This window comes from Falco punctatus (genome assembly GCF_963210335.1).
Source record: "Falco punctatus genome assembly, chromosome: 9".
In the NCBI taxonomy this organism is placed as follows: Eukaryota; Metazoa; Chordata; class Aves; order Falconiformes; family Falconidae; genus Falco; species Falco punctatus.
Genome location: NC_137589.1, coordinates 30,272,734 through 30,295,556, shown reverse-complemented (window position 1 = coordinate 30,295,556; position 22,823 = coordinate 30,272,734). Strand labels below are relative to the sequence as shown.

Below are 22,823 nucleotides of genomic sequence, written 5' to 3'. Positions count from 1 at the left end.
GAAACACCTCTTCAGAGGGCAGTAAAGCATCTCTGACTTTCTCCTGTGAATGATCTGTACCACCACAAGCTTCGCACTGCACTTCTGGTACCTCAGAACAGGGCCAGCATCACACCATGGGAGGGTGCCTGAAATCTTTCCGTCTGCATTGGTCACCAAGGTAAAAGACCCAAGCTTTTAAGCAAAGGATGGGTGATTTCAACTCCTCCTCCTGTTTCCTTGCCAGCTTGTCCAGAAACCTTCCCCCAAGAAAAACGTTACACAGTGAGAGCTTTAAGCCATATGTCTTGAAGCCATTATCTCGGCTGATTTTTTAAGAGATGATCTTAATTGGTTTTCGTTATCCAAACAACTTCTGAGTTTCCTGTAAGACATAGGAACGAAGGACTGGATGGTGACAGAAGTAACTGAATCTGGGCCAGGTATTTCCCATCTGTCATTTCTACAGTTAAGCGAGATGGAGACACGGGCAGTGAAGCTAACCTGGCATGCTGAAGAGATCTCTGCTTACAGAGTGCTGTGACGCTGTTTGGTTCTGCAACATGAACAGTGTGATGCATGAGGGATACCCTCAATATAACTTTTGGTGAGATATCAGCAAATATTGCAACCATCTTCAGAAGGTTCTGGGAATCAAATCAAAGGTAGCAAGGCTGACTGTGAGCTCCTGGGCTGAAGGAGAGAACTCAAGAAGAGGAGGGGTCCAAATACAAATAAGGTTGTGATCTCTCTTGTAACATTCCTGAACTTTCAGGCCTGATGCTGAACACCACAAATGCCTGCATACATTTCCTTGAAGGAGCCAGCTCTGGCTGGAGACAGCTACAGAACAGGGAGTTCAAACCTCAGATCACCCATTCAGCTGGGCAGGCAGGCAGCAGGCTGATGGGCACTGCACCCAGGCAGTGTTCTGGGAAGGTTCTTGTCCTCATCCTGTGCTCCTTTTTTTGTCTTTTTGACTTTAGGACAGAGCAGACATCTGCAGTGAGCTCCAGACAAGAGAAGGGCAAAAATATTTTACCAAAAAGAAGTGTGGTTCTGTCTGGCACACAAGAACTGCAAAAGGACAGAGACAAGCAACTGTTTGAGATGCGCACCTATCAGATACTCCAGGAAAAGAAAGTACAATTCCCAGATGGCTAGATTCGCTGACCCTGTGCCCATACTCAGCGCTAGGATGCCCAGCCCAAGGCAGTCAGAGGTGGATGCCAGAGTCTCACCCAGCACACACCCCACGTCCCCTCTCCCTCATCCCCCCACTGATGCACACACCCAGGCTGACAGCCTGCACCCCACACACCGCACAGGTCTTTTTAAGTCCGTGAGTTTGTTGCATTTTAGAAGAAAGGTTTAGGAACTAACAAAAGTTAGTTTTGCCAGTTCTTTTTGTTCCTAGCTGGGAAAACCAGGTTGCCCTGTGTCTCATGCATGTTTCAGCAACTGACAGGAAGGCAGCAGGACTAAACCTGAAGCTCTTTAACAGCCTCAAATAGCTTCCTGTAAGGATGCAGCTCTTGCAGCCTACCAGTGCCAGACAGCAGAAGGTTACCAAGTCCACTGTCCTAATGTCCAACAAGGTGAAAGCATCATTTTCTAACAGGTGGCAACCACCTTGGTATATCTAAAGATGAGATTGCAGCTACACAAAGCTCTGCTCTCCTGGCGTAGGATACTGATGTACACCACGCCAGTATCTGTAGGTCTTGCCAGACAAAGCGGCGTTGCACAAGCTTTCCTATGTTGCTACACCTTCACTGGATAGCAGCAGAAATACTTTGTAGGGTAAAAAATTTTTATTCCCATAGCTCCATGGTTTAAATAGGAGAAGTGATACAGAGTTTACTATCACATGTATTTAACATACCTGTTTTGACAGTTGTTTGGAAACAGGAATGTTTGGGTAAGATGCAGTCTTCCCCTTGGGGAAGTGACTTGCTAAGGCTAAAAAAAAAGTCCATTAGGTGAAAGCTATTGCAGCCGCAGGAGTGCAGCTGTGTAACAAACGTGCCCCATGGTCTGGCATCGAACACCCCTGCAGCGTGGGCTTGCCAGGGGTCATGTTCGCCAAGACAAGACTGCTGAATGGCACGGGGGTGAGGATGTAGAAATGCAATGTGAACTGATGCTTACAACCAGAATATTTACCCGCGACATGTAGAACACGCACACAAGGGTGTGCTAAGGTATCTATTTTGTAGAAAAATCCTAGATTTTACGCAGGGCGAACCACCTGTGAATTGGTGTGTCTGAAAAACAGCAGCATTCCAGTTGCGCTAAGGGGATGATTGAACTTGTCTTCAATTAGAAAGAGCTAAGACAGGCCACCAGTCAAGCTCAGGTCATAACAGTGAACTCCACGTTCCTCAAGCGGTCTGAGGCCAAAGCAGAATGCACACCTTTCTGTCCTGGGTCTCTGAGAAGGTTGAGAAATGCTCTGCCACCATGGGAGTGCAAGAGAGATTCCTGTAGTGTGTCAACCATGAAAAAAATGCTCCAACTTTCCAATACTAAGAGCAAAACGCACTGACAGCTCTTCACTGTGACACTGCCTGAGACGTCATCAAAGCCTACCTGTCCATGACAGAAAACTCTTCTCCCCACCCCATCGGCAACCCCAATACAAAGTCTCATGCTCAGAAGTACTCAGTCTATCCAGATGTTGATGGGTCAGGCATACTTAATAATTTTCTTGCTCCTGTCTTCTTATCCTTGCTCCCAACATTTCTGTAAGCCATAAGACATAGCAGACCAGGGCAAACTGAAGAAATACCACATCTATTGGGCACACAGTCCTCAAGAAATTCAGCTGCAGCGCTTCAGCACTGAGAGCAGCTTTCAGCAAAAACTGTAAATACACGATTGCTTCTACCCTAACACAGCTCAAGTGGATTTTCATGGGAACAGCAGAAAGGCACACCAAGGTCAGCCATTTCATCAAATTTCAAGTTTCCATCAAAGCAAAACAAAACATTTTTAAAAGTTCAGAACAAAGGCATAATGACACTGCCAAAATTTTGCATAAGGTCTACTTTTAAGTAAACACCTAGTATAGACCAAATCAGTCCAAAGGGTTCAAGCTGGCTTGTTCTCAGCTGCGCAAGCCAGCCTGGTCTTACAACAAACAGCATCAGAGAACTCTAGTGCAAGATGGGGTTACTAGCACTCACACACTGATATCAACATCAAAAATAAGCTGCCTTAACATACTGCAGACCTTCAGTAAACCCCCAGCATGTTCTCATCACTACATCAGTGGGAAGTGGTTACAGCACATCAATCTGCCCAAACCCATAACTATGACATTTTCTGCAGTCCTCACAGCTTCTCTGGATTTCTGTTCTCTTGCGTGATGCTACAGTTTCCTTCAATCTAAACAGTGGAATGAATTCCAGTGCTTCATACAGAAATTAAAAGTTCATCTTCATTACATAGTAGGAGTCACCCCCCCAAATTTCCTGCATCCTCCAGAAAGCCTAGGAAGTAAAGTTTCCCTCCTGTTCTGAAACAGGAATTCTCAATAGTAAAAATCTTCCCAGGAAGGAGACTTTCAACTTATGTTTACAGCAATATTTTGTTAATCTAGAAGTCTTCGGATAGTAAAATCAAATTCTCATTTCCTTGCCCTCTAACATGCTATTAATGGTCAAAGGTTTTTGTGTCCTGAAGAACAACACGGCATGATATGTGTGGTTTCTCTTAACAAACAAGGGGAAAAAAACATTGAAAAGCATATGTGATGTCTTTTCACTTGGAGAAACATGGAAATACTTCAAAGTTGATGAGACAAAGATAGGATTTTTTTGGAGTATAACAAAGTCTGAATTCACCCTGTAAAAGCATTATGTTGTAACTGATTAGCTCAACAATTCGTTTGTGAAGGTATGAAAAGAAACAGATACTAACTGGACTTCTGTGATTTGCATAGTAATTATACTGTTTAGCATATCATAAAGCACAATTGTCATTTACATGAACCTTTGGGAGCTTAAATACTGCTAAAATACTGACCAGCTACAGAAAGTAGTTCAGGCAATAACAATCTATTAGGAGAAGTAGAAGCATTGTCTATCCCACAGTGTAAAGTGCTCATTTGGCTTGGAGGGAGGATAGAACATGCTTGCATTGGCCTGAAAAGGGTGCTGTAGAAACATTCAGATCCCTTTCATGAGGAAAGAAAAGAAAGGGCAGCTGAACAGTGCTAAGGATATTTAAAATTATTTCTGTTGTTTCTATTACAATAGAATCTAGAGACATCCTTGTGCTACACACAAATACATAGTAAAAAATAGCATCTGCCAGCAAGTGATCAAAGCACAGATAAGGCAGATGAAGAATGGCAGAAAGGAAGCCTGTATGCACAGGCCAGATTGTGCAGATGGGAAGAGGAGCAATGACACTTTAGTTAACTGACCAAAGACCAGACAGACTCTAAACTGGGAAAGAAAAGAGTCCAGATCTCTCAAGTCCCAGGTAACAGTTGATCTGCATCATCTCCCTCAACATACCTTAACACAAAGGAAGGAAGGAGCTGTAAAGAGTCATGAAAAGGAATCATTTAGGACATGCTAATTTTCAGCCCCGAAGAAGACTTTCCATTCTCAGGTTTTCTGAATGAGTGACAGAGAGAGAGTCTAAAGAGATTCCATTCCCCTTCCTTGAGGCATGGTACTTGCCTGCCTCTTGCTAAAGCACGTGGACTACAGGTGCTTCAGGTGGAGAGAGGTTACGGGAAAATATGGGAGGTTGTGAGCACCGGAACAAAAAGGTTTAACAAGGCCACTGCGGTGGAGAACAGCTAGCAGGAAAGACCAGATTGTTGCAGATGTAAACCTTCTTGATGGAAGGGTCAAATAAACAAACCTGTTCTGTTTCTGAATTAATATGGCATAAAGGGGTGAGGTGCCCATGCTGCAAAAAAACCAAAAATTACTTTGGCCATCTGTGGGATCTACAGGTCATTTGACCACTGAGATTTTAAATCAGCAACTTTGCGTCTCTCAAAACACAGCTATTAAACACAACCGCTGCTGCACAGAATCCTTCCTCTTGTCTATATAAAAAAGTGCAAATATTTCTACTCACTGTATAGGTCTGTTTCATCCAGAATTTCCGACTTGATGATCTCTTCAATCACATCTTCTAAAGTGACAATTCCCAGGACTTCATAAAAAGGATCCCCTTCTCCTTCATTGTTTACTCTTTGTACTATAGCCAGGTGAGACTTGCCTGCAAGGAGACAGATCAGCAATTCAGACATTTTAGAAATTCCTGAAAGATCAGAAATTATAGCAGAATTATAGACACATAGCTATAAACAAAAAGACAAAAAGGCCGGCATCAGGCTTCATGAAAAAAAGAGGCAAAGTTTAACAGATGCTTAAAATTGTAATCTGATTTCTGTCTGAGAAATGCATTCCTGGGTCACATAAATCCACCTAATGCACTAAAGGAGAACGGCTAAAGAGATCAGTGTTCTTTTTCTAATGTCTTTCCCAGTGAAACTGTCACCTTGGCATTGAGTTCATTATATTATCTTGTTGACGGTTGTTCTACTTCTTTGTCTCAATACACTGGCAGAAGGCGGCCAGGCTGGAGACCTCCTTCGCAGCAAGCTCCCGTGGATGTTCTCCTCAAGCTTGGAAATAACAGCAACAATGGCCAAACCACAGAAGCATGTGGACAGGGTAGAGGCTGAGGAGAAGAGGTCAGCCCAATCCATGGGTTTCTTTTTCTCCTCCTTCCCTCAAAAATAATTTATTTGGACATGCTCCACCAGGGGGGACAACACACTTACTTAGGAATTAATTAATATGTTCAAAGTGACAGCGCCTGATCAACAAAGAGAAAAACTAAGTGGTTCTAAAGATCCCTGAGCTGCAACATTCACAATGCAATCTATAATTCATAAAGTCCTTCCTGCCACAGGAATAATAATAATATTAATATTATCATGCCCCTTTGAATGTGCTTTGATATCCTTGGTTGCCAGCCTCCCTAGCTGCCATTGGAAGCCAGTCCTTTTTAAAGCTGCATAAAAAGTAGCGTGCATTCAAAGGGCTCACCAAACACAAGTGGCACTCTGGAGCACAAGCGTGGCAGATTTCCAGTATGCCTTCTGAACTACCAGGAGGTAAGCAACATTATCTCACATTCCTCTTTGCTAGTCTCAAAAACGATACTTATCCCCATCCATGGAAGATAACCAAAATAGTTCAGCTTTGCTTAGACCCCTTTATAGGCAATAATGGCCGCGTGTTTGAAGATTCAGATTATTAGACTAACAAGCATTCAAACTATTCCAACCCAGACTTACTCACGCTTAAAGAATGAAAATATCCCGAACAAATTAGACAAGGGAGGAAAACTTATCAACTACTGATATAAACATTGCATCAGGTCAAGTCAATTCACTTTGGTAAGTTTTTCACATCTGCTTTCCCAGGGACCCAACATAAGCAGTTAAAAACAAATTCTTGGTGAATGCTGTCTGTCGAAAGTTAAATTCTTTTGCTATTCCCAGCTTGTGATCATTTAAAAGGAATTTTCCAAAGCAGGGTCTAATATTAGACTCAAAATGAAGTTTCCATTCCACTTAGGCGATATTCTCACCAAAGTAACTACTGCATAATCTGATTGTCTTGGAGCTACTCGTTTAGATGCAGATGGACATACTTTAAATACCAACTCCACAGCACTGCTGAGTCTTATCTTGAGGAGACCTTATTCTACAGTGAATTAATAGAAAGATGATTTGTGATTTTAAAGGATCAACATTCGTATTGTACTGAAAGTCTTTCACTGTGACAGGTTTTATTTCTTCGCATTCCTTGCAAGACTTTCTTTTTACCGCCTAATGAACAGCATTTACAAAAAAAAACCACCACCCACAACCAACCAAACTCCAAAAAAACCCCAGGAGGTGGCTTCATAAAGACATGAAAGATTTAAGTACTATCATCATTACTGTTCCCCAGTAATATATTACTCCAATTAGACCCTTTCAATACAATGTTGTTCAAGAACAACTGTGGCACAAAGAAAGTCACACAGACAAACCAAATATTGTAATTTATTTCACAGTGTCTGCTCAGATATTAGCATATTTGCTTTCAAGTCAAAAGACAAGAACCATTTCTATCACAGATCAGAGCAGCTCATTTGCACATGCTCATTCAGATGCTAATACCCAAGGATCACCGTTCTCACACTTCAGTAAGTGGTAAGAGTGCTCAGACCTGTACAAGTGGGTGAAATAAAAAAAATCCCCAAACAACAATGCTATCAAGTCAGTGCTTCAGCTTTGATCAGAATCACCCATTTCTCCTCCACTTCTGTACTGCCTATGATAAAGCTGAATTACATGATAAAATCTTACATTTTGAAAAGCACAGCCTTTTTAACAACAGCAGAGTCCTAGACACATCTACAAGCAATGGGAGAGATTTATGGAAATGGGATTGGGGAAGGACCTGAGAGGCTGTAATACCATGGGAAGTTGTGCACAACTTGCAGCCACAAAATCAGTTACACACCCTTTCCATTGGGGCGGTCTCCACCAAGAATTTAGGATCACTTAAATGTTATTCTCTCCCCATTTAGCAGCCACAGCCCTCTGATGTGACCAGCAGTACCTAATGTGAGACAAGGGACCAAAATCTGTACCAGCTCTTAGGCAAAGTGAGCTGTTAAGGCATTAATTACAGATGGGTATCAGACATTTTGCACTTTCTACAATGAGAAAGAAGGCTAGAAACATTTTTTCTGGTTCTGCCAGCGTCTCTGATTTTTAGGTTTTTTACTTATCACCCAAAGTACCGATACCACTGAATCTTGTCATAATTTCAAATGTCATTGGACTTTTTGGTGGGTAGCATTGATGTTCAGCTCTACCTTCATTATTAAAACTACATGTTGCAGAGAGTTTATCTGTGGAAAATAGATAAATTATCCAAATTCAGGCTGACAAAAACATTTCTTCCCTCTTGACTGTCAAGTTTTCCTGTTCTGACTCTCACGAACCCACCACTTTGCTGGGGTCAGATGAATTTAAACCAATCTAATTGGGTTGCCACTAAAAGGCTGCCTTTTGCTCCCAAAGTTTTCTCCTTCCTTTGCATTGACTACAACGCTCATGTCACTTGATGAGAAAGACCACATCTGAAAATTACATTTCTTGAGTCTTTGCAAGTTAACTTTGATCCAGATCCAATAATTTTCCAGAAATCATCGGGGAGTGGAACGAGCATCAGCACTGGTGACAGAGGTGTCACAAAGATGCATTCCTGGACTTGCTGCCCTCCCAGGCTGCTGCATAGATGACTGCAAAACACCCTCCACGTATGGAAGTAATCAAGGTAGAAAAGGCTAAAGAAAAAGCCAGAGGAGCGCAAGGGCTTCTTTATACATCGTAAAAGAGCACAACACAGCATGTGCTCAACTTTAAAACTGGCCTGTAAGTAAAATAATGACTCCTCCGAGTGTTTTAAATAGAAATTGGCTACAGCTATATTCAAAGACTTCATCAGACCACGGGTATTTGTCATACCATTTTATTCAACTGAGAAAGAGAACTTTCAACGGTATTTTCCATTGCTAAGAACACAAAATACATATCCAACAAGAAGCTGAATAAAATAAATGTCCAGGTAAGGAAACCTGGATTGTCTATAGTATTCCTAGGGGTTTGAGAGCAGAAGACAAATTAAACGAAGAGCAAGCGTGCACCGAAAATATATTAATAATTTATATGCTTTGCTGATTTTCTGGCTACAGTCTCTAGCCACACTACATCTACGACATCAATCTTTCTTTAATCACTTGTTTTAAGTGTTGATACAATGAGATTCAGCAAGCAGGCAGCTCTGCAGGTCTGCCAGATCTGATGATAAAGGCAGAAATGACCCAAGTCATGTGTAATACGCAGCACCAGGAGAGAACAGCGGGCAGTGCTCTGACCCACAACTCCTTCGTGGCCATAGGCAGGCAGCATTTGCTTTCTCCCTCAGCTTCCCCCATCTACAGTGACAGCAACACCAGCAGGAGCCTATGGAGCTCACAACTCCACATGGCTTGAGACACAAGTTGCGACAAATGCATTCATGGGCAACTAAAAGACCAAGGAATTTTGTTAAAAGCAAATCCTGTGTTATCCCATTGCTCAAAATCTCGCCACTCCGCTCAGATTTCGCTCTGTACTACAACTTCTGATTAATTTCTTAAGCTAATTTAAGAAATGTGAAGATGTTTAGTGACATCTGTATGAGTCAGTGGACTTAGAATGAGCTCCCAGGAGTCCATGTGACTGACAGACTGACCACGTAGGACAGCACTGGAAGAAATGCTTGAAATACTGACTCTCTTACAGTACCTTGACCATTCCTTGAAAAAGATGGGGGGGGGGGGGGGGGGGGGGGGGAATGCCCTTTGATCCTAACTGAGGCATTTTATGTTCAGAGCAAGGACCTCAAGAATATTGCCATGCAGTTCAAACTAGAGATACAAACATCTGACCAAGTTCAACATCTGCTTTGGTCAGTACATAGAGTCTTGTCTACACGAAGAGTTTTGCCATACGCATAGAACTGTACCCACCCCACTCTCACATGCCACTTCCCTGCAGACACACAGGTGCAAGAAATGAGCTGACAGAAACATTACGAAGTTCAATAAATGCAAAGGCAAAGTCATGAATCTGGTACAAAATAACCCCCATACACTGGTACTGGGGACTGACTGGCCGGGTCTGCAGAAGAGGACTCCACGGTCCTGCTGGACAAGCTACGTGAATCAGTGGTGTGTCCCTGCAGCACTGAAAGCTGACTGTACTGACTGCATTAGTACACATGCCACTAGCAGCTCAACGGAAGAGATTATTCCCTCTGTTCAGCACTTTAGACTGCACCTGCAGTACTGGTGTCCAGTTTGGGGTTCTCCAGTACAACAAGGACACCGACAAACTGAAGCAATTCCAGTGGATGGATGCTAAGATGGTCTGGGGCTGGAGCCCACAATGCACAAGGAAAAGCAGAGTGAGTTGCATTGGTTCAGTCTTGCAAAGTAAAAGGTTAAAAGAGGGGTCTCAAAAGTCTTTACAAACCTCACCGTAGGCTACAGAGAAGACAAAGCTAGATTCTTCTTGGAGCTACATACTGTTGGGACAAAAGGCAATGAACACAAGTTTCAAAAATATGAAGTCCTTAAATAAGGAAAACTTGTTCCTCATGAAGGTGGTCAAACACTGGAACAGAGGCCCCGTGGGGCTGTGAAATGGCCATCTTTGGAGGTCTTCAAAACTCAGTGACCTGAGCCAACTTCAGTGTAGCCTGCCCCAAAGAGGGGGCTGCACCAGATGACCTCCACAAGTCCATTCCTAATTTATCCTGTGATTCTGAGAGACTTCGAAGGGAGGCCTGAACTGCAATCCCATCCCAAACTTAAATTCTGATTTTTCATTCCTGAGTTTCTGCTTAGGAACAACAAAAAAAAGAAAATTTTGCACAATTACCAGTACATAAAGATGATATGTAAAGACAGCAAGCAATTTTTACTGATCTGGAATGCCACAACATGGCCTGGTATACGACCAAAAGTAATAGTAAAATGAGAGTACTAGCCAGACTACACTGCAGAAAATTACAATATTGCTGGCATAGCTTTAATGAAAAAGAGGATCTCAGGCAATAAGTAGTCCAACAGCAGAGGTGTAACTCAGGGGCTCTGAGCAGTGAGCAACAACCTACACGTGACGTGTATAAGCTTGCATCATAGGTAAGCAACTCGAGATGCCTCTATTTCGGCAGGAGGAGGTTTATGAACCTAGTAACCAGGAGGATTTGTATATGTTACTTCTCCCATGCAAGAAGCAGATCTCACTAAAGGCCCTCGGTTTCCTATTATTAGCAAAAGAATCAGTACTGAATCAAAGCTATGGTAGACTTTTATAAAACAGAAGATTCCTGTCAAGTCATTTTGTTGTAAAACTAGAATCAGTCTAGTCCATTTTCATTACAAACCAGTAATCTGAGTCCGTTTGCTGTTGGTGAATGCCCTGGAACATTAAGCTGTAACCTGTTCAATATGCCTGTAACAATGACACAGAGAAAAATCCCAGGAGGTGTTTAGCTGCCCTTGAATTTGCTAACTAACGATCTGTGCTTCTGAAAAATCTCCTGGTTTATTCTTACGGAACTGTTTTGGTTTTGACTGATTTCTATGAAGGTAAACAATTTGGTCTGGCAGTAAGACTCACAGGTTCAACAATACATTATGCAAACCAATCAGTTTTAAAATATATTGTATAATTTAACCATTAAAACTAACTCCCTCTAGAATAGCACTGGCTTGCAAGCAATTATATCCAAGTAACAAGTGTTTTTCTCAATTTCTTTTCTGTGGCACAGTTCAAGGACATTAAGTCTCTCTTCTATGAGCAGGAATCTGCATTCCTGCTGTTTGTTTTTGCACTTTGAATATGTTCAATGGGTATATCGGACAGCTTTTTCTCCCCCACCACCGCTAACTGGTGTACGCTGCCTCTCGGTTCATAGCACTGTTCACAGAATCAAGAAAAACCCCAAACTCCTGCACAAATTTAATCTAGATTTAGACTAAGCTTTTTAGATTCTGCTCTTTTCAGCAGCAAAACACACAATTTTTTAATATATATATTTGGGATGGGAACGCAATAACTAACATTCATTTAATACAGCCGCATGAAACTCATCCAGACCCTCAAGGAAACAAGTGAAAGTATCAGCCCAGCCACAGGGAATATGGTGATTCTTTGCCTTTAAACCAGAGAGCTTACAGTCTCGTACAAACATTAACTAGAAACCACATCAGCCTTCACAGGAAAATAAAAAAGTAGTGCTTTAAATAGATTCTTTGTGTTAAAGCTCATTTTAGTGGGAGGACACCAAAAAAAGGAAAAATTAGGGAGAGTTTCAGAATGACTTCCTGACAGTGAATTGTATTTGTAAGGAATACTTTCCCAAGAGAAACAGCAGAAGCTCAGTTACTTGCAGCTTTGAAAACTTGACTGGACAACCTCCTAGGAAGGACCTCCATAATTCCCTGCTGCCCCATGGCAGATGGAAGAGCAGCTATGAGCTAACATTTTCCATCTCCAGCAGCCTACCACTTGGTGTAGGCGCTCCAACTCAACTGCTGCTGCCTACCCTTCAATCCGTTCTGGTCAGACCTTTGCAAGCAGCATGTTGTCACTTTACTTTGCTGCTGCTTGTAAGAGTGAGACCGTAGCTCTAGAAAGCTGCTACCTGCTGCAACTTTACATGCAATTGAACTGAACCTGGCCACAAACACGGATGAGAAGCTATCATAGGTCCATGAGTAAAAGAAATTAGCTGGGAACCAGAAGTAACTTGAGAGTAAGAAAAAAACGTAGTTTCAACTCAGAGCTCTGCTATCAAAGCGGAAATCTTAGGGACAAATAGGAGAAGTGAGAACATTTAGGGAAAAACTATTACCAGGTGGAAGCAGGCAGCAAGAGCAAAACTAAAGAACAGAGAGGAAAAGTTTCAGAAACTCCTTGAACATCAGTAATGACTCCCTTGCCACAAACAGTGTGGCAATGCTTCTCAGTCACACAGTCCTTACGGGCTGGATTTGGCTGGGACTGACAACAGCTAGGGTCCATGGAGGTGTAAAATGCACACCACTAGCCGGGCTGCTCTCAGCGTTGGCCAGAGCATCTGATTTCAGCCTGGTAAATGGACAAACACAAGCTGCTTCCCAAAACTGGAAGCTAATGCCCTGGAGAAGTATCTGCTGGATCTGAAGTAGGAGAGGAAGAGATGGAGAACGTAACGCTTGAGAGAGAAAACTCTCCCAAAACCAAAGTGCTTTTTGACACCCCTCTGAGGCTCTAACCTGAGTACAAGGTTGTGATCTCAGGACACTGGTGGCTTGAGATGAGAAACTGGCTGGAAGTTTAAAAAACGAACCAAGAAAGCCCTTCAGGAAGTTGTAGCAAACTAAAGCTGAGAGAAGAAGCAGCAGCAATGAGAAGAGAAAATGTTGAGTCTGGAGAAAGACCTGTCACTATTTGGGCTAATGCAGAACAAAAAATTCAGATTAAATTTAAAGCAAGCAAACAGAATACTGAAGTCATTCTTGGTCATGGTTCAAGTCTTCCACACTAGATTCAAAATACTGAAGTGTAACTTATGCTGATATGATTTCCCCCATGTCTCCGCTTCCAAAGGCAAGTAATGACCCTTTGGAAAGAGATGTCAGAAAAATATCTCCTTACTGACTTGCACCTTCACAGCATGGTCAACAAGGATTTTTTTCTTAGTGTTCAAAGACCCTAAAAAGTAACCATGCTAATTTTATTACTTCCCTGTTTGTTCAAGATTGTCCCTACTGACTTCAGCGTTCCTTCAGGGTGAAGAGCGGGCACCAGCCAGCAAAAATGCAGCCAGCAGAGGGAGTGCAAAACCCTGGGTTTGCTAAACATCAACGCTCCAGGTAACAGCGAGGAGATGGAGAGGAGAGGTCCCAGATTCTGGCTTCGGTGGGTGCTGGCCTGCTGCTGTATCCGGGCAGATCTCCTCTGAGAGATGTACACTTCAGCCTGGGACTCCACAGCGATGACCAACATCTGCCACGACCTGTTCAGTGTCTCCTTCTGCTGTTTTGTGTTATTGCTATGACTTGTGCCCCCTCTACCTTCCTGTCCCCTACCTTACCAGGAACAATTTCTTGAGCCCTTCATAAGGGCACAGGAGAGAAACTGTCACCTCATTAGTCTCCTCCATCACTCCACCTGTCCAACAGGCTGCTTCTGCTAAACAACAGTTAGTCCACTAAATAAAAACAAGAACACCAGGAGATGTTTATGAGCAACAAAAATAGAAGTCGACCCAAAACAACGATGAACTCAAATTACTTTGATGTTCAGGTAACCAAAGCATGACACCAACATAAACAGCAGCCTTGTCCTGCATCATCCCAGCCAAAAAAACTACGGATCTAATCCTCCCTCTAATCCTGCCTCCCTCAATTCCTAAAACAAACTCAGTTTCATTCGGGGAGTTTCTAGATTTTGTCGTCTACACCATGAGATTTTAAATCCGACAACAGTAAAGCACTAGAATGCACAAGAGAAATGTGTTTGGACATTGGGAGCAGGTTAGCTGAGGCCAGCGTGCTTACATAAGGACCTAAACCATGCTGAGAGCAAAGCCTACGAGCTGAAAAAGAAGAGCAGCATCTTGGGACTGTGGTTCATGAAAGGAACTGGATAGATTCTCTTTTTTTTTTTTTTTTTTATTACCATCATCAGCTCCCGTAGTTTACTTTTAGCTCACTATTTAGGACATAAATTTAAAAGGGTTCTTGTGTTACCAACATCTTAGATCATTAATATTCTATTTTAATGACCTGTTTTACTTCAGGCCATTTATATCACATGCAGTTTGCAATTCCAGCAGCTCAAAACCCCGACTGGTCGATGGCACTGTGAGGTTTTTCAAGCTCAGCACAGGGCCTTCTAATTTATATTGCAGCAGGAGCCAGGGGAAGCTTAACAAAAAGCTACCCTGTCAACTTTCTAAATTGGGGACAACATCCTTCACTCAGCAGGATTTACACAACCCCAGCACCACTTACGTGTGTGTGCTTTCACAGTGAGCGAAGCTGCGGGATAAACATGCCTGCAAATAAAACCAGCGCTGGTGACCTTGACTTTGCACAAGCACAGGATCGGGGCCGCGCGAGCACTCACACTCTGACGCTGCACATTTGCTTCTCCACAGCGTAACACAGGGCGCAGCCATCCATGCACCGCAGCCGGGGTGGCCACCATGACAGGCTGACTTCCAACCGCTTCTGCAGAAAGTGAAGGATACCGCAGCAATCTGAAGGCACAAGAAACACAGCCTTCTTCTCCCGCTGGCTTTTTGTTTGGGTCAGGTTCCACAAGGTGCAATGATGCGAGAACAAGCTGCCGCAGAGCTGTGTTTCACACTGTCAGCAAATTCAGTGTGAAGGGGGGAATATCCTCTGGTTGGAAAGTGACTCTTTAAAAAACTAAAGGTATGGCACATATAAACATAGCAAAGTGTCAAGACAGACCTGAAGCCATGGATCAGAGAACTGGTGTGACCATACAAACAGGTCAACTGGAGTGACCATTTCCAACCTTCCGAAGCTGCCAGCAGCATCTTCGCTTTGCTTTGGTGTGATTTTAGCTGACTGACTCCTGGACCCTTGCCTCTTCACCAAGAACATGTACAGATCAACAGTTACCGATATGAGAGGGGAGGGGGAAATCATTTAAACGGTCTGAAACAGCAGCAAACAGACCAAAGAACAGCTGTGATTTCAGAACTGGGCGTCACAGATACACAACTGCCTGCAAACTGCAGTGTTTTTGCAAAATACTAATACGGTAACATATAGAGGTGGACCCCCCCATGATTTCCCATTTTGCTAAGGATTTAAGTAGCTTTTATCTTGACGACATGTTACTGTAAAAGCCTATCATGCAAAGAGGCCAAAAGAATTAGTTCAAATGTTGACCCAGCACCTCCAGGAAAAGGAACGATTACAGCGAACTGCCTTGTCTGAAAGAGTGACAACACTGATGGTATATTTGAATGCATCCTTACTATTACTGAAGGACAAATATAGAAGACTGGCTTTGTTCCTAGTTTTCAGTTACTCATATATGTAAGATTTTCAAGTGAACTATTAAACCAACATCATCCTCCCATCCACACAAGGCAAGATTAATTTTCTCAAAAATAGTATTACTGGGTCAGATTTTAGAAATGGAAACTTCCAAGATCAATCTCTGTGGCAATTACACTGTGAATATTTTTAATTACTGACCTTATAATGCAGTTCCGTAAAGTTTCCTTTTGTGAACAACTATCTAATTAGCATTTCTTTGAGCCACCCTGCAGGTTTGCCCAGAGCTCTTAAAAGAGGTAGGAAATCTCTTGGATAAGAAGAGAGCAAAGCCTTGCTCCTTCAGCAACAGCCACTGGAGATAAAGCAGACAGGCAGCCTTGCCCCTTGAGCAACAAGACACCCGAGATAAAATGAAGAGGAGAAAAGGAGTCTAAAGCAGGAGACTGGATTTGTGAATGTGCCACCACCGGGTTTTACTGCGATAAAGAGTTCCTTTACTCCATAAGACTAATATTCAACAGGATCTGCACAGATTGAGAAGAAAAACCATCTGGAAGTGAGAACACGGTAACCAGTAACTGCTGAGTAACCAACAGCAGCTGCCTTTCATAGGTCTGTTTTATTATTCGTTTAAGCAATTCCTTGATTTATTCCAGGTACACTTGTCCCTAAATTTTACTAAACTATTCTGCTACAGTAATTATCACTATTTTCCTAACCCGATGACAGAGACATTAAGCACAGCAATTTGAGGAAGCAAGACAACAATAAAAAGAACTAGTGGAATGGCTGCTCACTGTTTTATTTTAAAATTCAGGCCAAAATGATTTCAAAGATGGCATATAAATCAGAGCCAGTCAACAGCTTCCCAGCTACTGGGTGTGGATGAAGGGGATGACATGAGACTCACACCTAGATTACAATATTATTCAAATTCTTCTTGTCAAATATTTACCATAAAATGATGTGACGTTTTAGTGATGTAACAGGAATTCTGCCAGGATGGTATTTCTTTCATGATCTGCTCGCTTAGCTCAGGGAAGGTGAAGTGTAGCCAACCCTGTTTTCTATGGTATTCCGTCCGCAGAAGTCTCTATCATTATTTTAGCCCCATTCAAGATGAATCTTAAAACATTTGTTCAACAAAACAAACAACCTAAGTACTTAGCTTTAATATCACTAACTTCTAGAACTTCATTTATTTTGACAATTTTACTCCAGAACAAGCTTTGTGGCATAGCTTCTCACAAGGAACCAGGGTTTTTGATCTAAACAGAACACTTTTTCGTTCAGTCTCCTCTGGCAAGGGACAGATCTCTATTGCCTCTTTAAGACTGATCATCTTGTTTGTGAATGTGTATCATCTTGTTTGTGAATGTGTGTGTCAGAGCACCACTATGATTTTATTTAAGCCTTGGCTCCCACAATTTTCTACTAACACCATGTCATAGTGTTGCATCAAGGTATCTCAGGACAGCAAGAGCTCACAAGGGTCCGTTTGAATAATCTGCTCTGTACGGCAGTGATCCACTGATCTGACGTACCCAACTCTTCTGCAACACTCTGGTGAAAAGTTATGGTAAAGCACAGCTCCACTAGCTAAGGAAACAACCCCAATGACCATGGCTGAACTCACCGGCACAGGTCAAATTAGCTTCCCTCGTGAGTGCAGAGGGTGAATTAAAACTCAAGCAACCCGTGCAACTTTGCCCACAAACCTGTGTTCGCACTAGGAGCACTCAGGCAGTGCACAATACCTGCATCCCTAAAACCCTCTGACCACGGAAACGGCCTCAGAGCAATGGTGTCCTATTGTTGTGACTTCTGTCTCCCATCTGTTTATTTTTAGCTAGGATTAGACTGAATTCTCCTACATCCCAATAAACACTAAAGTAAACCAGCTCCAACTTCTGCTAGAAAAGACATGGGCAACTAGGTCACTCAAGATATATAAACACACTTCACTTATTTTCCGCAACCGCTTGTAAATTCAAACATTCTGGGTATGCCCATGCAAAAACATCAACATGAACCCCAACCAGAAAACCAGTCTACTGGGCTCGGAGGACTTGCCCTTAAATCTATAGTATAAACAACAGTATTTATCTAGCATATTAACAATAGCAGAATGGATGTGTGTCACTGTATGTGGTTCACAGGAGACTATCCAAGGACTGGGGCATGAGAGAGTTTGGAAAAGCTAAAGATTCGCAGCCATATATATACAGGGGGGTTAGGTTTGAGGCCTTGGGGGTTTTTTGTGTGTGGTTTTTGTGGTTTTTTTTGTTGTTGTTTTTTTTTTTAAACAGATGGGTCTAACATTTCCTGTCTTTCCCTGCTGCAATACCCTTACTATTCCCCTGTTGATGTCCTACTGCAATAGCAACACATCCACACCTTTCCCTCCAGACTCTTTCATGGGCCTGTGATGCTCTTGGGCTTCTTTCTGCATCTTCTGCCTGTTTAGGAAAGGTCCCTCCACAAATGCAGGTGCTGGCCAGATGACACCGCCTTCACAGAGCGGGTCAGGGCTGAGCTCTCATCTCTACCTCAGAGGGAACTATAGGAAAAATGTCCTCTTACCCACACACCACATTTTCATGAAACTTATAGAAACATGGTATTTCTGACTTTTCTAACTCAATGACTTTTAAAGCTATGAGGGACAAGGACAGTTAAGGAAAAAAATAAACAAATTGACAAAAATTAAAACCACCAAAAAAAACCCCAACAAAACAAACAAAAAAACCAACAAGACAACAAAAAAAAAAGGGGGGGGGGGGGAGGGGGAATTCCCCCCAAGCAACCTCACCCACAGCAGTAACAGTGCAGACCCTATACCAGGCCCCCAAATGACAGAAGTCAACAAACTGCTATAATTTCCACTTATAGGAAAGAGGTTGTCATTTCTTCATGACAATATAAAGAAAAAAAAACCAAATTTGCTAGAAAGTCATGAATAAAACGAGTGTATAAACCCCTGCTTTATACTGTGCACAATTTATTTACTTGAAACACCACGTATTGCCAAATAGAGCTCATACTTAGGCTAAACAGGATGGACTACGTACGATCTGCTGCTCTGCACCTTTATGCACACCAGGTTAATACATGCAAAGGTCCTCATCCTTCCAGGCTTTGCAGAAGCCGGGAGCCCGGCTACACACACTGTATTGCTGTCCTTACAAGGGTTAGACAAACAGACCAGCAAACCCTGGCGAAAAGGAAATGCATTTGGAGTTCACAGTGGGGCTATCGCTTGGTTATTTCTGTAGCGCCTGCATCTAAAAAAAGATCCAGTTCACACAAGTAGCTATTTTACCTTACTGTCCCACAAGATCTAAATGCATTTTTTCCGATTACACTTTCCCACCATAAAATACACGACAAGATGTGACAAATATTTTTAAATATTCCTATGAAAGCATTTTGCTTATATATAGAAACATGAGTATATATGGAAACATACAAAGCCCTGTGTTTATATATAGATGTCTCCTCACTGTATAACTAATATTAGTTCATGGAACTTAAGTCACACATGACCAAAAAAAAAAAATGAATTAAAGTTCCAATGAGCTTTGCCACAAAGTAGACAAAGCAGAAAAAAAACCCTCTTGGATTTATGATAATCTCTGTATGAAATGCTGAATGGTAAATTCCCTTGGGAACTTCTCTGACACAAGAAATACACAACAAAACAAACAAACTAGGAGACGAGACCAAGAGGCTTACTGAAGAGACATTTAGTCCACTTTTTTTTTTTTTTTCCTCCTCTACTCCAGCAAAATCTGTCATGAACCACAAGAGAGGCAAAGAGGACTTCTTGATGCCTAAAGCCCATCTCCTGGGGAACAAAAGACCTCAGCTTCACCAAGGTCCTGGGCATTTAAAGCTCTTTTAGAGGAAAGATTTCAAATTACTACCACAACCGCAACGCCTGTGAGAGTGCTCTACACTATAATGCCCCTTCTGTAGAAAAGATCAGTTACATGACAATAACAAAAGTTCTTCATAAGACTTACTTGCACAAGTCCGAGGGGGTTGAATTTTACTCTCTACTTACTGCTCCATGGTTTGGTGTCACAAATACCACATTTCTTGCATTCAACTAAAAGATAATGTAAATTTGACCAATCTGTTTCAGTGTTTAAGCTGAGGGAAACAAAACAAGCAGAAAACAGGAAAGACATTCTTTTAACGGATACAATTTAAATACTTTTTCCATGCTCTCAGAGGAATTAGTAAAATGGATGAAGAATAACTCCCTCTCCCCTTTTTTTAAGTGAACAACTCTCAATCTCATCGTGTCACATCTGTTCAAGCACTAACCTAAACTGTGAGTCTCCATTCACAGCACTCTTAAAACTGTCACAGGAGCCTGTTTTAACATCCAGCCAAACACCCCTGCTTGAATGCCTTCCTTGATCAGTACAGAATCCTGGTTTTTGCAGAAAGAATTTTCAGCAATAAAGGCCAGGTACTTTTGCAGCAGTTTCACAATAATTACCATCAATAAAAGGAACCCTTGGGTGACCTGGACAATAAATAGCTCAAGAGTTTTTCTAAAATACAATAAAGCTACTGAAATAATGGCATACCCAGCCCTGTGTCCCAGGGTTACAACTCTGTGTAACACGCTGGATTCGACCAGACAAAGTAGCCAAGAGAGGGGTCTGAATGCGGAACGGCTGGAGCAGGCGCTGTCCGGAGAGCTTAGCAGAGCTTCGTAAGACAGGAGCAGTAGATGGCTTTCCAGAAATGAAGACAAATTACCCTCAGGAACAGAATCTGCCCTCCCCCTCAATCTTTAAAGGCTGGTGGCATCTCACCTGCTCACTTCCACGGCAACTGGATTCCCTTCTGATCAAAAAGCTGTTGTCTCCTCTCCTGCCCTGTAACTCCCATTGCATCCAATACCCAGAAAAGCAAACAAGGCTGAGGATGAATACATTCAACGGCGCAACTGAAGCAGCAGAATTTCAAAGTTTTCTTTTTTATAAAAAACTTTACAGATCTCTGTCCCACTTCACAATGTCATAACCTTCTTGTTGGCTGCAAACTAGCAACTATGTAATAGGTTCAGCTGCATGGTACGAGGGAAGGGTTCCACCCTCTGATCTAGAACAAGTCTTGATCACAGTGTGGTGATCCCAGTCTGACCACAAACGAGACTAGTTCTAGATCCTGGGATCAAGAACTCCAGATGTACCCAGCTTCACAGGAACACCAAGTTCTTTTATGACCACAAATGATCAGGAGCTCAGATCTATTATTCATTGAGATGATGACATATCTGGCAGAACAACAGCTCTTGGCAGGACAGCAAAATATTTATGCAGTGTAACAACTCAAAGGAAAGGATTTGCCAAATTGACTGCAACAATAGTCTTCAACCTTTTTCAATTTGTGGGCTGCTAAAAATGCTCAGTGGGAATGCAGAACGCTGTACAGCTGAGCTCTCTGCTGACAAGAGGGCTATTGTTTTTAAGATACCTTTTATTGAGACATCAGAAATAGTCCTTGGACTCAAGCTAAAAAAAAAAAAAAAAAAAAAAAAAAAAAAAAAGAAAAGTAAAAATCACCAGACCATATTATTTTCTGGAAGATTTTCATCCAAATATTAAGCAAACTTCCTTACCATATACAATAACCAAGACTTAAAAGCCTGAAATCAAACTGTTACAAGGCCCCTGCAAAATAAAGATATCCTTCCTAGTGACATTATCAAGAGCTTACGTGACAAATATGGAGACCAACCACCACGTACAGTGGTCAAATGAGAGAACTCAAGAGCAGAGGTGCCCCCAGGGCAGGGAGAGCACAGAGCAATGCATCACCGAACACAGACTCCGGGCTCCGCTGGGCAGAAAGCAAGAGGAGATGCAACCCTGGGAGGGACCCTGAGCGCTGGATCCCACATGGGTGTATTTCCAAGGAAAGCTGAAGCTGAAATTAGTGGGTAGCGACAGTGGTTTTTTTAAAGGCAGCGTTTAGAGACTTATGAACAGAAAGAAAATGCAAGGAAGGGGGAAAAGAAGGAAAGGGAGCAACTCTGGGAAGCGCAAACGAGATTCATGTTATTTCCACTGTGGCAGAACTTGAATCAGTGCTCTAACTACTGCCCCATCTCATTAGATTACTCAGTAATTTGCCTGCTCCTGTACAGTAATCCACAGCGGGAGCCATGGCAATGTGGGAATGAGAGAGGCCAGTGTACCCCAGCCTCACTGGCAGCAAGGGAGGAGGAGGGGGAAGGTCCAGGAATATGATGGCAGGGACGGTATGACTGTCTCAAGCACTGATGTGTTTCATCAGACGCACTCAGCAGACTTGACTATCAGCAAGGTGGCCTGGTGGTCTGGCCATCGCAAAATGGCTGTTTCCTGCAGGTGTCACAACAGAGGTGACCTGAGAGGAACGCTTTGCAGATAATGCTAGGAAACATGTTATGGGCAAAAGGAGCAGTGCAGAAGAGCTCATGAGGAAGTGCAGCTGAGGTCAGCACCACTCTAGATCTGCAGGGGAGAGACATTTAAAAGGGTACAAGAACAAATAGGAAGCTCTTGCCCACCCTGCATCTCACCTGCGATGGAGAGACCTCAGCTCCCATCCTCAGTCACGTGCCTTAAATTCCCCACTGCGTTCAAGGCAGCATCACGCTCTATCCTCACACTTCCCACTTCAACGGCTTGCTATGAAACACCCTTTAAAAAATCAAAACTGAAAACAGTTCCCTCTCCCCTTGCAATGGGTCTGAGCCAACCTCTGATGTGGGAGCAGAGCGCACAAAGTCCAAATCTGTAATCAAGAACCACCACTGATCTGCAAGCAAATACACAAATTTCTTCACCAAAGATGGGGAAAGCTGTGTTCTCCAAACACCAGGGCTAATGAAACTTGATTAGTGGAAGAGGTCTGAGAGAAGATGGTGGTGCTTCTGGAAACAGATTAAAAAATGGCATGGGAAAAGACAGATGGCAAGAAAGTAGCTTAAGAAAGAGATTTCACTGACCTGACAGGAGAAAAAGGCACCTTAGAGCAGCCTACTGTTTTCAAAAGGAGATAGAGAACATCTTCAAATATTAAAGGGATTATGAAATGGTGACTGGAATAAAAATGTGCAAACCTAGGGTAGAAAGAACAGCATGAATAGAAGTGAAATC

General features: G+C 42.6%; 1 protein-coding gene across 2 annotated transcripts in view; it reads right to left on the bottom strand.

Annotated features, from left to right (window-relative positions):
- Positions 1–22,823, bottom strand: part of CNNM2 (cyclin and CBS domain divalent metal cation transport mediator 2) — a 125,716-nt gene that overhangs the window by 21,890 nt on the left and 81,003 nt on the right. For both annotated transcript variants that reach the window (XM_080403497.1, XM_080403498.1), the window contains exon 2: positions 5,083–5,226. In XM_080403497.1, coding sequence (XP_080259623.1) covers positions 5,083–5,226 — 144 coding nt within the window. The remainder of the gene's footprint in view (positions 1–5,082; positions 5,227–22,823) is intronic.